The following is a 13,912-nucleotide window of genomic DNA, read 5'->3' on the forward strand; positions in this document are numbered from 1 at the left end:
AGTTTTCTCTAATTTCCTCATTACGCAAGCACAAGATTACCCTTCACATTTTCCCTGGAAACAAATATAGACCCATCAAAAACCAACCCAGAAAAGCTCACCATCAGAAGAAAGCAAGCAACCCATCAAGCCAGAGAGCAAATAGACCAAGATTCAGATACTCCCCACATACTCCCCACCTACGGTAAGAGCCCAACTATTATCAACCTTGTGCTAGTAGCCCAAGAGGCCCAATGTTATAGGAAACAGACATCTGATGCTTTGAATCGTAAAACATTTTTCAGAGGCCGACGAAACAAGAGATGATGAATTCCAGGGGTTTGTTTGTTGCTCTTATTCATCACCATCGTAAGCTTTCGACGTCCAATTTCTTTGCCGCCCCAAGCCATCATTATCATTTTATTCAACACCGCCTTCTCCACTCATCACCATCCCCAAACCTACTCGTTAAAGCCTTCGCGATAAAGGAAGATTATGATTTGGAAGTTAAAAGAGTTCAAGGTAATACACATAGTCTCTCTTAGGTTTTTTTTATATTTATTTTTATCTGAATTAGATTAGAGTTAGATGGCTGCGCTTGGCTTAACATTAAATTTTTGGTTTGATGAGATATTTTTATTTCCATGATATTTAGTAAGATGATAAAGTCCAGCCACAAACTAGTAAATTTACTATACAGATCCTCGTTTCTTTGCTCTGTATGACTAAAGTTTCTGCCTCTTGTTGTACTGATGATGCTAAAGCCCATAATTAATCTGTTTAATTATATATATATATATATATATGATTGGTGGTTACATGATTAAAACTTTTGATCACCTATTAAAAAGGTTGTACGATTACTCTCAGGTTATGGGCTGCTATTGGCTGGCTACAATACCTGCTTTCTCTAGTCTTTTCCCTCAACCCAAGTGGATTGATTTAGGCTCCAATACTTGTAGTGTTCAAGCTATTCATTGGTCTGCTGCTTTTTGTTTTGGTTTACAAGTTGAAATGTATCACTCTCTTTGAGGCTAGTTTGAAACTCCTAATTTGCCTCCATCTGCTATCAATAAATATGCTAGGATTGGCTTGAAGCTAACATGGTTTCATCACAGACACATTGGTTCATTTAGATTGGCCCTTCCTCCACACTGGTTGCCTTAAACTTATTGTGCATGGTAGCAGGTGGAATTTTGGTTTTGGCCTTGTGGGAATTAGTAAAGGTTTTGTAACCAATCTTGGTTTTGGCCTTGTCATTGATGCTGGATGAGAAAGACTTCTCATATTGAGAGTATGTCTCCCTGACTAAAATTTGTTTTTTCAATTGGAAGCGGTGCATATTGTTGTTGTTTCGGTACTTCTTTAAGCCTTGCACCTCTATTGAGTAATGCCTGAGTCGCAGCATCAAGGTCTGACCCAAATTGAGTGCATCAAGGTCTATTGAGTAATGCCTGAGTCGCAGCATCAAGGTCTGACCCAAATTGAGTGCATCAAGGTCTATTGAGTAATGCCTGAGTCGGAGTACAGAACCATTGAAGCAACAAAGAAGACATTTATGAATTTGAGTTTGATTTTGATTTTTGCTTTTGGTATTTGAGATTTGGTCTGATGTTTGGCAAATTGTTCAAATTGGTTGTAATGTTACGCGATAAAGGCTGGGAGAGCAGAGAGAGATTGGGGGATTGGTTGCCATGCCAAACTAGTGTCCATATGTTTTGTTTTCAAAAATTTCAGATAAGTTGAGATTTGTCTCTATGTTTTTTGGATAGTTCATCAAGGCTTGGTTAATCCTTAATCGATCAGTTGGTTCTTTGTTCTTTTTCTACTCCACCAATCATTCTCCTGGTGTTCTTTCCTGTGTTGTTCTTTCTTATTAACAGTTCGTTCTTCTGTTGTAGTCCTTAGTCCTACGGAGCACCAAACATGGATCAGGTATTAGTTTAGCATAAGCCAGGCTAGAGAAGTCCAGGACTCTTATAGAAATTAAGGTGAGGCATGGTAGTCTCATGAAACAAACATGCCCTAGGTGGGCTGGGTTATGTTTAATCCAGTATGAGAACCCACTTTAATGACCAAATGTGAGACTGTCCAATTTCTTGGTTTGGTCAGCCCACAATCCTATACCAATGTGGTATCTGCACTTTGGGTTATATCAATTGCTACAATATGATCGGAGAACTACCATCCTCTGGTGATAACTGGTTTAGGGACAAAATTCAAAAAATAAATTAGCAGGACCCTGCATCCCTAAATTCACTTGTACTTTTTATGCTCTATTTTACTCTGTTATCATTATTTAATTTCTTGCAGCTCTTAATTTTTTTTTAATTCATTGGTATAGATCAATTGTTGCCAGCAATTTTCTGCGTCACTACATACTCTGAGCCCTGTAAGTTGCGATGAATTTACTTTCATCAGTCAAGCCGTTTGCAATAAGCTGTGTCTGTTCTAACTTATTTTTGGTGTACTTTCTTTTGCAGTGTGTTTTTATGTAGCTAGACACCTTAGGAACATGAATCACCGATTCCCAAATGTAGCAATATCTGAATTCGTTCTTGATGCTAAGGTGTGTCGCTGTAATCTACTCTTCTCTTGGGAACAATTTTAGTTTTATAGCAAACTCTTGAATCTCTTCTTAAGAGTAAGGTGTTATCAATTTTTTTATTTTTTTTTTCATGATTCGAGTTACAGGTATTAAGATTAATACAGTGCTTTATTTATTCAATATTTGAAATGGTATCTTGGGGATAATGGTTTTGGAATTTTCACTTCCTATGTGGCAATGTAGTTGCACTGTTTTTTTTTTTCCCCTCCCTCTTTGCAGAAAGAATGTTAGGCTGTTTGATTATAATTATGAAGGTAGATGATGGGGAAATAGTTTCATCCAATAATTTGTCTATGAACTATTTATACGGAATTTATACCATCTTGAACCTAGTGATAGGTAGGGGTATAAGGGAACTTGAAAGCTTCTTTCAACGGAAAAGTGGGTAGCGCAGAAGTTATTAACACAATAAAATGTGAAGTTCTTTACACCACAGGTGTATTGTGTTTAGTGCCCGCCATCTGAGGTTACTGAAGGTGATGATGGGTAATGATAATAAATTTCATCTTTATAAAATCAATATTTAATATTGCTCTGTCCCTTGCAAATATTAAAACCAAACTTTACACTGCTTTGGGCTTGGAGATGGATGATTGAAGAATAACGGAACCTGAAATTTGGATATCATGATAGACAAAGTAGCAATGCATAAGTTTGGAAAAAGAGAAGAATAAGTTGTGAAAGTTGATTCGATCATAGAGGAATTGCTGCAGTCACAGTTGCATTATGACAATTGCATCTTGTATCATGACACATGGGAATCTTTGTTAAGAATTCTAACAAAGCAAAATTGTGGTTAATCTTGTGAGGATAAAAGAAATATTTTGGTGAATAGAGTTTAGCCTTCCATGAGAGTTAAAAGATTTCTTTATAGAGTTCAGTTATGATGAGTTTAATGACGTAAAATGGTTTAGTTCGAATGTGCAGTGCTATCTCGTAAGCAATCTTACAGCAAAAATCCTTCATATATATTATTTTTACGTATCTTTCTAATTCCCTTAATTCTGTTGAGCTTACAGCAAATTCCAGTCGTCAAATGTTGTTATTGATCCATGGTCAAGTAACCTGCATTTGCATTAAAGTATTCCTTAATTGCTTGTTCATCTAATAATTTTTTGTCATTATACTTTCTTTGATATATGATATCACATGTGCCTGCTAATAGAACCATTATGATCTTATTTCTGGTTATGCCTAAAAATGAGTTGACCTTTTGTTTACTCTCCGTGCAGGCCGACAACTATAAAAGCACACTGAAATCTCTTGGTATTTCCTATACGGTAAATGATACGAACCTTTTATTTTCTCTGGATGCAGATTTCATACTTAGCTCTACTGATCTGATTACTATCTTTTGTTTTCGGAGTGCACTTGAAAAATTTGGTTGTACTTTTTAGCAGAGGGGGCTGTTATTGTCACTTTCCAAAAGTAGTTCTGAATTTTTTTTTTTTCTCTTTCCTGTTTTTATTTTTTTATTTTTCTATACAAATTGCCAAGACTGCTTCTGTCCTCATCCGCGTGCCCAATTATCAATTGCAGCAACTTCTTTTCTTTTAACGATATCAGTAAGCAATTATAGAGTTCAGTTATGAACTTATGATGAGTCTTTATAGGGATTTCTTTATGGAGTTCAGTCATGATGAGTCTAATGATGTAGAAATGTTTAGTGAGAGGGTGCAGTGCTATCTAGTAAGCAATCTTACAGCAAAACTTTTTCATTTATTTTCCGTATCTTTCTAATTCTTTTAATCCTGTTTAGCTTGAAACAAATTCTAGTGATCAAATGTTGTTATTGATCCATGGTCAAGTAACCCAACTATTCCTTTTCCATCCCCAGCTCATCATAAGAGTCAAAATTCTTCTGTTGCATTCTTGTCCATAAAACGCAAAGGCTGAAAAGAGTCCTTAGGAACTACCCTACAAGCTATGACCTCCCTAAAAAGCTCCTGAACAAATTTAGGGAATAAGAGCAATGTAGAAACACATAATCCGCACTTTCCACCCCAATTTACATAAGATGCACAATGGGACAAAAAACAAGTGAAGGTTATCTTCTTTGAACAAGGATCACAAGTATTCACCCTTCCAACCAGATCAAATATCTCACTTAGGGAGGAACTGACGATCTCCAAATTTGAGGAGCATGATTGAAATAAGGGAGATTTCCTTTATTGGACAAGAAGTTACTTTAAGATTTGCAGCAGAACTTCCCAGAACTATTAATCTACCTATGTTGTAACCCAAGACTCCGCTAGTCTAACAACTTTGTCTGCAGCCGCATTAATCCATTTTCTTTTCTAATTTTCGAACCTGAAATAGAGCAAAAAGATTGAGCAGCTCTAATAAATTGAACTACCCTCCTTGCAACCTGACAGGAAAGAAATTGTATCGTCAGTGAATTGAATTTGAGAGACCTCCAATCTTTCTCTACCAGCCTGGAGCCTTCAATCAATGTATTTGCGTTTATTCCATAAGTCTGCTTATTTCTGAGAACAAACTAATCACTCATCCTCATAATTGCAGAACTCAATTCCAGCTTAAACAGAATCCCACCATACTCTCAAGTACTCAAAAAAGTCCTTCACCCCACAGGAACCCACAACTACTTCCTTCCTAATCATTGTAGCAACGATGAGCAAACAAAAACTAAATTAAGAAAATGCTAGCTGGGATTTGAAAGGTTAAAAGAATCAAATTCAAATCTAAAACTTAACAATTAAGAAGAAGAAGAGAAGAGATGTTCATTATTGAAGTAATAGAAGAACAGTGAATCTCTAATCGCCAATTCGTCTTTTCTAAAAAGATAGATGATTATCTTCTCTATCAATGATATAGACATCGTGATTTTCTTCTCTAGCTCTTATTACCTATATTTTTCTTTTTATGTTCGGCCAATATATGAACGTTGGATGGTTATTAATCAACAGTTTCTTTTAAACTTAAAATGAGTATTGCGAGTCCTTGTTATCTGGATAAGTTTTTTACTAGTTGTTTATAGAATAGTTTGGAACTATTGTAGGCCCTTTTACAAGTTTTAGGCTTGTAGCTGAACATTTAATGAGTGAGGCCAATGTTGGTGATTGAAGCTATAAATTTATTCGGAAGAAAAGGAAATAGTAAGGAGTGCAGAACAACATATGGGTAGTGGCGTCAGCTCTCTTTAAGTCTTATCTTATCATAAGTAATCGTTAGAAAAGCTATAGTTCTTCTTCCTTTTTCCTTGTTGTGGACTTGTCCACTTTGATTGAATCACTTTTTTGTTGGATAAAAGTGGTATCACTCTTTGTAATGGATAAAAATTGTTTCTCTTCAGGGCAAAAAAAAGAAAAGAAATGAGAGTTTAGAAAGCTAAATCAAGCTATACTTGGCCTGGGGAAAAGTGTGTTAAGCATTTATTTCAAGCCAAGTGATTATATTTTAACCTTTGCTAATATGTTCATCTTTTGCAGCCAAGCTTCCATTTTTTTAAGAATGGAAAAAAGGTAAATAAGGTAGGTCTTAAGAGGCTCAGAACGGATGCTGAGGCTTATGTCGAATGCTTGAAAAGGATTGTTGAACAACTCTATAAGTATTTCTCAATATCTTTTTTTGCTTTTTTCTTTTAATTTAATTTTTTTTTTTTTGGTGTTTCTGTACGATATAGGGAATTACATTATATTGTTGACTTTTCTCATCTTCTAGCTTTCAACCTACAAAGAGTTCATCTAGCAGGGAGAACAAGAGAACTACTGAAGGAAGTGATGTAGAACGTCCTAAAAAAGGTGAAAATAGTAATATAGTTGTTGGAGGGTGGGAAGAGGAGCCAGTGCATAAAAGGAAGTGGAGAAGGGTTTGGAAGTAGAAGCAATTGTTGGTGGTGAAGATGCCTGGTTGAGATTTGGCAACCGCAACACAAGAAAATGAGTTTATTTATTTGATCATCATATAATTCCATCCAAACTCTAACCCCAATTTCAAATTCCTACCTCACCACTGGCAATTGCTTCTACTTCCTAACCTTCATTTCTGCAACACTGGTGCCTCTTCTCATTCTCAGGTATCCTTTTTCTCTTGGACAAAAATATCGTCAAAATAAATTTGGACAAGCCATCTAATTTGCATTCATCTTTTCCATTGTTCCCTGTTATTTTCTAAATGTCATTTAGAGATCACCTCTGTAGAAAATAATCAATGAAGAAATCGTCTAGTCATCCAACCATATCAAACAAAAGACCGATCGTGATGAGAATATAACTGTAGCAAAAACCATTCATTTGTTAATACATTTGGATGACTAAGTGACCTCTGGATTCTCTGTTTTGCTGTAGTAGATCTCTGAATTTAGATAATGAATGGTAGCAATCATAATAGTAAAATGCAGGATGGAAAAGAAAAGGTAGAGAAATTGAATGCCTTGGTCCAAATTGATCCAATTATTGTAACTTTCTCTGAATTTAGATAATGAATGGTAGCAATCATAATAGAAAAATGCAGGATTGAAAAGAAAAAGGAGAGAATTTGGATGCCTTGGTCCAAATTGATCAAGTTATTGCAACTTTCTTCTATGAATTTGTTTTTGTTGTTACCACTGACTTCAGTGTTCCTAAATTTGTTTATATTTCCTTTCCAAAAAAAAAAATTTGTTTATATTTTATATATATAGTTTCAGGTTTTGCAAGCTGTGAGCTCATTCTATCAAAGGAGGAATATAATTTGGCTGTTAACAGAATTCAAGGTAATATTCGCTTTAGGCATGCTTTTCTCCACCAATCTGTTCCTTGCCAGGTCAACCCCCACCCCCTCATTTACAAATGAAAAATATATTATACATGTATGTTCAAAAGTTTACAGGAATTTACTGTTTTAACTTTCAAATTTTAGTATTCATTTTGATCCCTGTGGTGTTATTAACATGGTCTGTGGTGGTGTATTTATCGCGTGTCTTAGACTAGCGTAGAGGGTTTTGGAGGGAATAACTTCAATACAAGGCTGTGCTTGTCTTTGATGTAACGGGGACTAGTTTTTATTTTGGTAGTATAGAATGTGCATGCTATTATGATGTTGGATTGGTCAAATAATGCTATTTCGTTTTTGCTTTACAATAGTTCTACTAGATTAATTGTTTACATTAAGAGAGAAAGTAAGTAGAATTACTACTCTTCTGTGAATTTTCATGATATCAAGTGAGGTGATAGAAGATGGAGATAAAAATGACTCGAGATCAACAATAGAGATAATTGACTCTTGGAAGAGCATTACCTTATTTGTTGCAGGTAGAATGACTTTGCCCCATTCTTGTATAGCTGTCCTAGCCGTAGTTTCCATGGGTCAATTTGTCTTCTTCGTAAAACGTTGGCTTGCATAAGCCTGTGATTTCTTTCATGAGGGTTAGGATTTGCGTAAGCCTTTGGTTCTGTGTACATGTGCTGGTCTTACCGCAGTGGTCTTGATAAATCTATCTGGCTGGGGTCTCGCTCCTTTAGGAAGTTTTCATTTAGGAATGCCTTTCAGTTATGAATAAAGACTGGAAGTGGAGTATTAATTCCATTTTTGGTATTGGATTTATGTTACTTCACAATCTTCTGAATACAATCATGGTAGCTGTTTTTGAGTGGCATAAGGCTGAAGTTGCGCAAAAAAATAAAAATAAAACACTAGACTTGATTCTTCACTTGGGTAAAATCTCCTGGATGGATTAAGATCAATATTGATGGAGCTAGAATTCAATCAACTGGTACTAATGATGCTGGTGGTGTTTTGTATGGTAGTAGTTGAGCTTGGCTGAAGCGCTTCATGTCAAATCTGGGAACTGGGCAAGTGTCAGATGCTGAAACCTGGACGCTTGGGCTCAAGATGGCTGCTGACTGGGTTGATCAGATTAGCATTGAATCTTCCGCCATTTTAATCAATTTTATCAATGACGGAGTTAACTATCATCATCCTTTGGGTCCTGTAACTGCTAGCTGCAAACATTTCCTTACTGGTTGGACTGGCTGCATGATTGCTGACTGTTTGGCCAAGCAAAAAATGACTAGTTCTCAACGCTGCGTTTTAGATGATATAACTGGTTTCTGTAGATTGACAGTTACTTGTATAACTCGTATGGATCTATAATTTAACCGAAAAAGAAAGAAAAACAAAAATCGTTTTGGAAAAGACTGTCGTGTAATGCATTTTTGACGCAATGTAGTTCTTGGTAGTTGTCTGTTTGCTTTAATGTCTTTATTAAATGTCGTTTAGAGAGTGGATAGTTGTCTGACAGCCGTCTTAGCATTTAATGTAATCTGGAAATTAGGAATCTTTAAGAGGGAATGTGCAGGGAATGTCTAGAAAAGTCTAGGGAATGTCTGGTAGTATTTTAAGAGGGGGTTTAGCCCAGACCTGTATGAATTCAGTTCTGAAGCGTTATTCAAAGTATTCCCATTTTAAAATACTTTAAGGCTTTTTCTGATTTCTCTTAGAAATCTAGGCTCCAATGGTGTTTGGAGTAGCCTTACCTAGTTCTAAGTGTCAGTTCCACACTTAGTTGCTGTGTTTGTGTTTTCATTTACATCAATTTTGACTTGAAGGTAATCTTATAAAGAAATATCAATGAACTACGAAAATCACTAGGGACAAGAACACTAACCTGTAGGTGAGATACTCTCTGCTGTCAGCGAATGAAGATGACCAGCAGTCAACACCAGAGGTTGTAAGTTGGGGTTGAGGGCTTGAGTTGGTCGGTAATCAAACTGTAATCATACACTAATTAAATTTTGTTGGAACACATAAAGTTGTGAATGAGACAACTTGTTTTCACCAGTAATAACTTTTTGGTGGGCGGGATTACAGTTAATCCAGTCTGAGACAACTCTAATGACCAAACCTGAGATTGGACATTCGTGCTTTATCCAGCCACCAACCGGGTCTGTCTGTTCCTCATAGTGGTGCTTTGGTAGTTTTTGGTATGTTAGCTGTGTATATCAATTGTTAAAGAAGATGGGAGAAATTTCCACTATATTGATGCTTTTATGGTGACAATTCTTAAACTAGAAAGAAAATATTGTACAAAATTAAGTATCATGGACCTTCCTACTTGACGGGTTGGGGATGGAAATGCCAATCCCTTTCCTACAGTCCTACCCCACTCGTTGTGAATCCCTTAATTTTCTTCTTCATGACCTTGTTTACCTTCATGCATTTTCTAATGTTTTTTTTTTTTTAAATTGATTGGACTAGATGAATCTGTGCCAGCAGTTTTGTACTTCGCTACCTATTCTGAGTTCAGTAAGTTCTAATTTACTTTCATCATTCAAGCTGTTTATTTCTTCTTTCTCGATTTATTCTTTGTGTACTCTTCTTCTGCAGCCAGTACCATGGTATATGAGTTTCTTCACGAGGATTTGAGTGAGCGATTCCCACATGTAGCAATCTACGAGTTCCTCCTTGATCCTAAGGTGTGGTGTTATATTCTAGTCTTCCGTTAAGTTGGATCATTTTTTCTTGGAACCGTTTAATTTTATGGTGGATTAGATCCCATGTCAAGTGTAAAGTAAAAAAGAACTCAAGTGTTGTTGGTTCTGAAATTTAGTTAAAAGTCTTGGGCCTAGTTTGGGATCGCTATACTTTTACAAAAATCTGCTGCTTTTCTCCTGTGTATGTATCTTATTTGTTTATAAAATTGTGTCTTTCAAATTAAAAAAAAAAAGAGAGAACACAATTTACAAATAGAAATCGAAGAAGATGCTAAAAACATCAATTTACCATGGAGGAAAAGTCAGAGAATTGATCCTTGCAGTTGCATCTTAAACTCTATGCAAATAAATATTGTATCGTTTTAAATTCCGCTTGATGCTTATAATTGAGCTTAAATAAATCTCTGAGACGCATGCTTTTATATGCAGTTGCAGTTCATAGTCTTCATTTGTTTGATAGACGTGTATGGTTTTTCCTATGCCTGTCTTGTTGTATGTGCTCTTGTTCAGTTCTGGGTAAAACATGAACTTATTGGTATACCTGATTAAGATTTCATTTCCATTTGCTATGTCTAAGTTGCGTGTTCATATAATTAATTCTCATCTTAAATCTTATAAAACAATTATAGCATAATTTTCTTGTTATGCCTGAAAGTAGCTGACGTAACAATGTTATTCTATATGTAGGAAGACGACTACGAAACAACACTGAAAAGTCTAAATATTTCCTCTATTGTCAATGCGGTAAATGAGTTTATCCTTTTATTTTGTAATGATGTAATGTCAATACTTAGCTCCCCTTGCCAAATACCCATATGTGTTTTACCTTTGTTTTCAGAATACAATATAAAATTGGGGTGTTTTTTAAACATATGCTGATTAATATATTCTGTTGTTTCCTTGAAAAACCATAATTAATAGTTTAGCAAAGCTAACCGCTGTAGTTGGCCCAGGTGAAAGAAGACCCAAGGAGTTTGTCAACGCCTGAGTTAATATATTTTACCCCGTCTTTCATTGCAAATTATTGAAATCAATTTGTGTGCATCTTTTGCAGCCGATATTCCATTTCTTTAAAAATGGGAAAAAGGTAGATGAGCTAGCCTATGAGAGATTTGTTGAACTTTATCAGTATGGCAGAGACTTGGAAAAGATTCTTGAGAAACTATACAAGTAATTCCTTATCTACTTGTTTGTGAATGTGGTCTTGTATTATCTAATACATATTTGAATCACAGGAGATAGTTACTAAACCCTATTGTTGAATCTTCTCATATGGTAGCACTCAACCTGCAATAAGTTCATCTGGAACTGGGAGAAAAACTACTCAAGAATTACAACCTGTGAAAGATAAGGATAGCAAAGGAGTTAGAGGGCAGCGAGGGAGGAAAGTGAGGGATGCCGCAATGATTTCCAAACAGACACAGAGTGGGGGCAATCATCAGTTTGTAAATTAATGAACCGGGTTCTTCTGTATCATGGCTCTCTGTGCTGAGTTCTGATGCACAGGAAATTAGTTGCTTCTTGCAGATGAGAGAGGTGACGCGGGAGGCATGTTCATACATGTACGAAGCACCATATCATTAACACTCCCCCGTGTGATTAATTTAGCTCCCAGATGTATATTCAGGTTCATTGTCTTGGTTATTTACTACTGGGTATTTTGAATGATTCATGTATCAATGGCCTTCTATAGAAGGGCTATTATATAAGCATTGACAAATGAGGTCTGAATGTTGGTGGAAATTCTTTGTTCACGTTGATTCTTTTGTCCTGCGTATGCTTAGTAGTTTATCTCGTTATATGACGTGCAACAGTTTTTGCCTTTTTCTTTTAAGCGGAAACGACAGTTTCATTAGTGGAGCAGAAATTACGTAGACATAAACTACTTTTTTTTTTTTTTTGAAATAGGGCCAGTACGGCTGCCCTAAGCCTTGATCATTAATGAAACCTCAGAATACATGGGGGGACATGATACCTAAACCCCAAATCACAATAACCATAAAGAGAACAGCTCGAGATCATAACGAGAGTCTCTACAGAAAATATGTATTCTAACAAGCACCAATTAGCGAAGAGTGCATCATTGGCTACTCTATTCGCTTTACAAAGGTGGTGACATACCGGAAAGATTTTGCTCACGCGGAGCCAAAATGTACTATTACTATCAGCTTTCCCACTATGTTGCCACCGAAAAATAATTTCGGTGACACTAAGTTTCATCCTGCCACTAGGAGGTTGCGACCATTTAGGAACTCGCAGCCTAACTAGGGCAGACCAGGCACACAAAAGGTGCAGTCCGGGACAGAGCCCACGTCGCCCTACCACAACTTGATAGGGACTTATTGCCGGCATAAAGCCACGTCTAATTAAAAGAAAAACATTAAATAAATAACCAGAAAATAGGTCTAGAGCCCAGCAGGCCCATGCCCAGACCCAAACCATAGCAACAAAACAACCCAAACCAATAACAAACGAAAAAAACAAACACCAACACTTGGAAATAAAACAAACAGAAATTAAAAACCAGCAAAACCGGCCCATCCACCATCTCTCCCAAAGGCATCTCTCCCAAAGGCCCAAAGCAGAAGCCCACCAAGCAAGCAACGAATGCCATCCGCCGGCACCAGCCCACCCCCAAGGAGCACCACTCCGCCGCGCAGCAACCCTGCACCGCCGTATCACCACGACACTGTGCAGGCCCTTCTTCAACCAGATTGGTGCCCGAAACCAGATCCAGAACGGAGCAGAGCCCACGCCGGTCTCAACACCACCCTGAGATCGTGATCTCAGCCACCGTCCCCCAGCCCCCAGTTGCCGCCGGCCATCCGTGTCCCAGAGCCACTCCAACTGCCCCAGAAACAACACGGAACAACACCAGCAGACTCCCGTCCAAACCCAAACCCAATTCGAATCCAGATCCACCCAAACCCAGATCGAAACCAGCCTCCTCCCACCGTGGACCACGCTTCAGCACCTTAGACCCGCTGCACTTCCACAAACCGAGAAGGCCAGACCGAGACAGAGACCCCAGCTCTCCAGCAACCCATCGTCGCCGCTTCATCCCTGAGCTCGTCCACGACCAGAGAAGGTCAGAACCCATACTCGCACCACCAAGCAGCGACAACACCGGCTCCTCCCTTTCCTTGTGAGAACGACCCCCAGCACACCACAAGCCACCTAACCTGGCAAAACCTCCGCGAGAACGAAGATGAGAAGGGTTGAAAAAAAGAAGCAAACAAAACAACAAAGGAAACTGGGGCTAAACCCGAACAAGAGAGTGCTCCCCCGACTCTCAAGCCGGAGATCAGGATCCGGTTGGATCTAGATCTCGGCAAGAGAGAAGGGGGAGGAGGGTTTCAGATTTAACTTTCTCTCTCTAGGTTCTAGAGAGAAGGCAAAGCTTTTGGATTTTCCTTTTTAGACATAAACTACTTCAGTTCACATATTTATTATTACACCCCAACTTAATTTCACATATTCCTATTACAGCACAGAGATAACACCAAATAGAGACTGTAATTATGGAACGAGGACGACTCCAATAGGTAAAAGCCGAGTCTTGAATGAGACATAATGCCACATGTGTTGGCCATTTTGCAGTTTTTCATTTTTTTAACCTCACCAAATTTCAACTGACCAGCCAAGTGAGCCAGTGAACAGCACACTCAACCTGAATAACCCGGATCCCACAGCATTTGCTGCTAGCAATGGAACATATTATTTGAGAAAGAGGAAGGACGCAGTCCTCTCTCTTTGCCCAGTAAAGATGAAGAATCCTATATCTATTTGAAGAAGATGAAGCCTTTCACTAGGTGAGGACCAATTGAAAGAAGCTGGATATTTAAAGTTTTAAACAGATGAAAAAATCCAAAAACAAAGCATACAACCATCA

The 13,912-nt window shown here is 37.6% G+C and overlaps 1 protein-coding gene across 7 annotated transcripts; it reads left to right on the top strand.

Annotated features, from left to right (window-relative positions):
• Positions 1 to 11,780, top strand: LOC133720725 (uncharacterized). Of its 7 annotated transcripts, none has more exons than XM_062147173.1 (13): positions 3 to 184; positions 285 to 501; positions 2,324 to 2,371; positions 2,463 to 2,548; positions 3,820 to 3,867; positions 6,037 to 6,155; positions 6,269 to 6,348; positions 7,236 to 7,301; positions 9,785 to 9,832; positions 9,914 to 10,002; positions 10,708 to 10,764; positions 11,075 to 11,190; positions 11,300 to 11,780. In XM_062147173.1, the coding sequence occupies exons 2-13, from the start codon at positions 303 to 305 to the stop codon at positions 11,472 to 11,474; spliced, it is 1,131 nt and encodes a 376-aa protein (XP_062003157.1). In that variant the 5' UTR covers positions 3 to 184; positions 285 to 302; the 3' UTR covers positions 11,475 to 11,780. The 7 variants fall into 7 exon arrangements, with proteins under 7 accessions (XP_062003158.1, XP_062003159.1, XP_062003157.1 ...); XM_062147172.1 differs by having other exon boundaries at positions 4 to 184; positions 7,230 to 7,301; XM_062147176.1 differs by lacking the exon at positions 3 to 184 and adding an exon at positions 1,881 to 1,914 and having other exon boundaries at positions 332 to 501; positions 7,230 to 7,301.
• The last annotated feature ends 2,132 nt before the right edge of the window (positions 11,781 to 13,912 follow it).

The sequence above is a fragment of the Rosa rugosa genome, chromosome 7, assembly GCF_958449725.1.
Source record: "Rosa rugosa chromosome 7, drRosRugo1.1, whole genome shotgun sequence".
NCBI lineage: Eukaryota > Viridiplantae > Streptophyta > Magnoliopsida > Rosales > Rosaceae > Rosa > Rosa rugosa.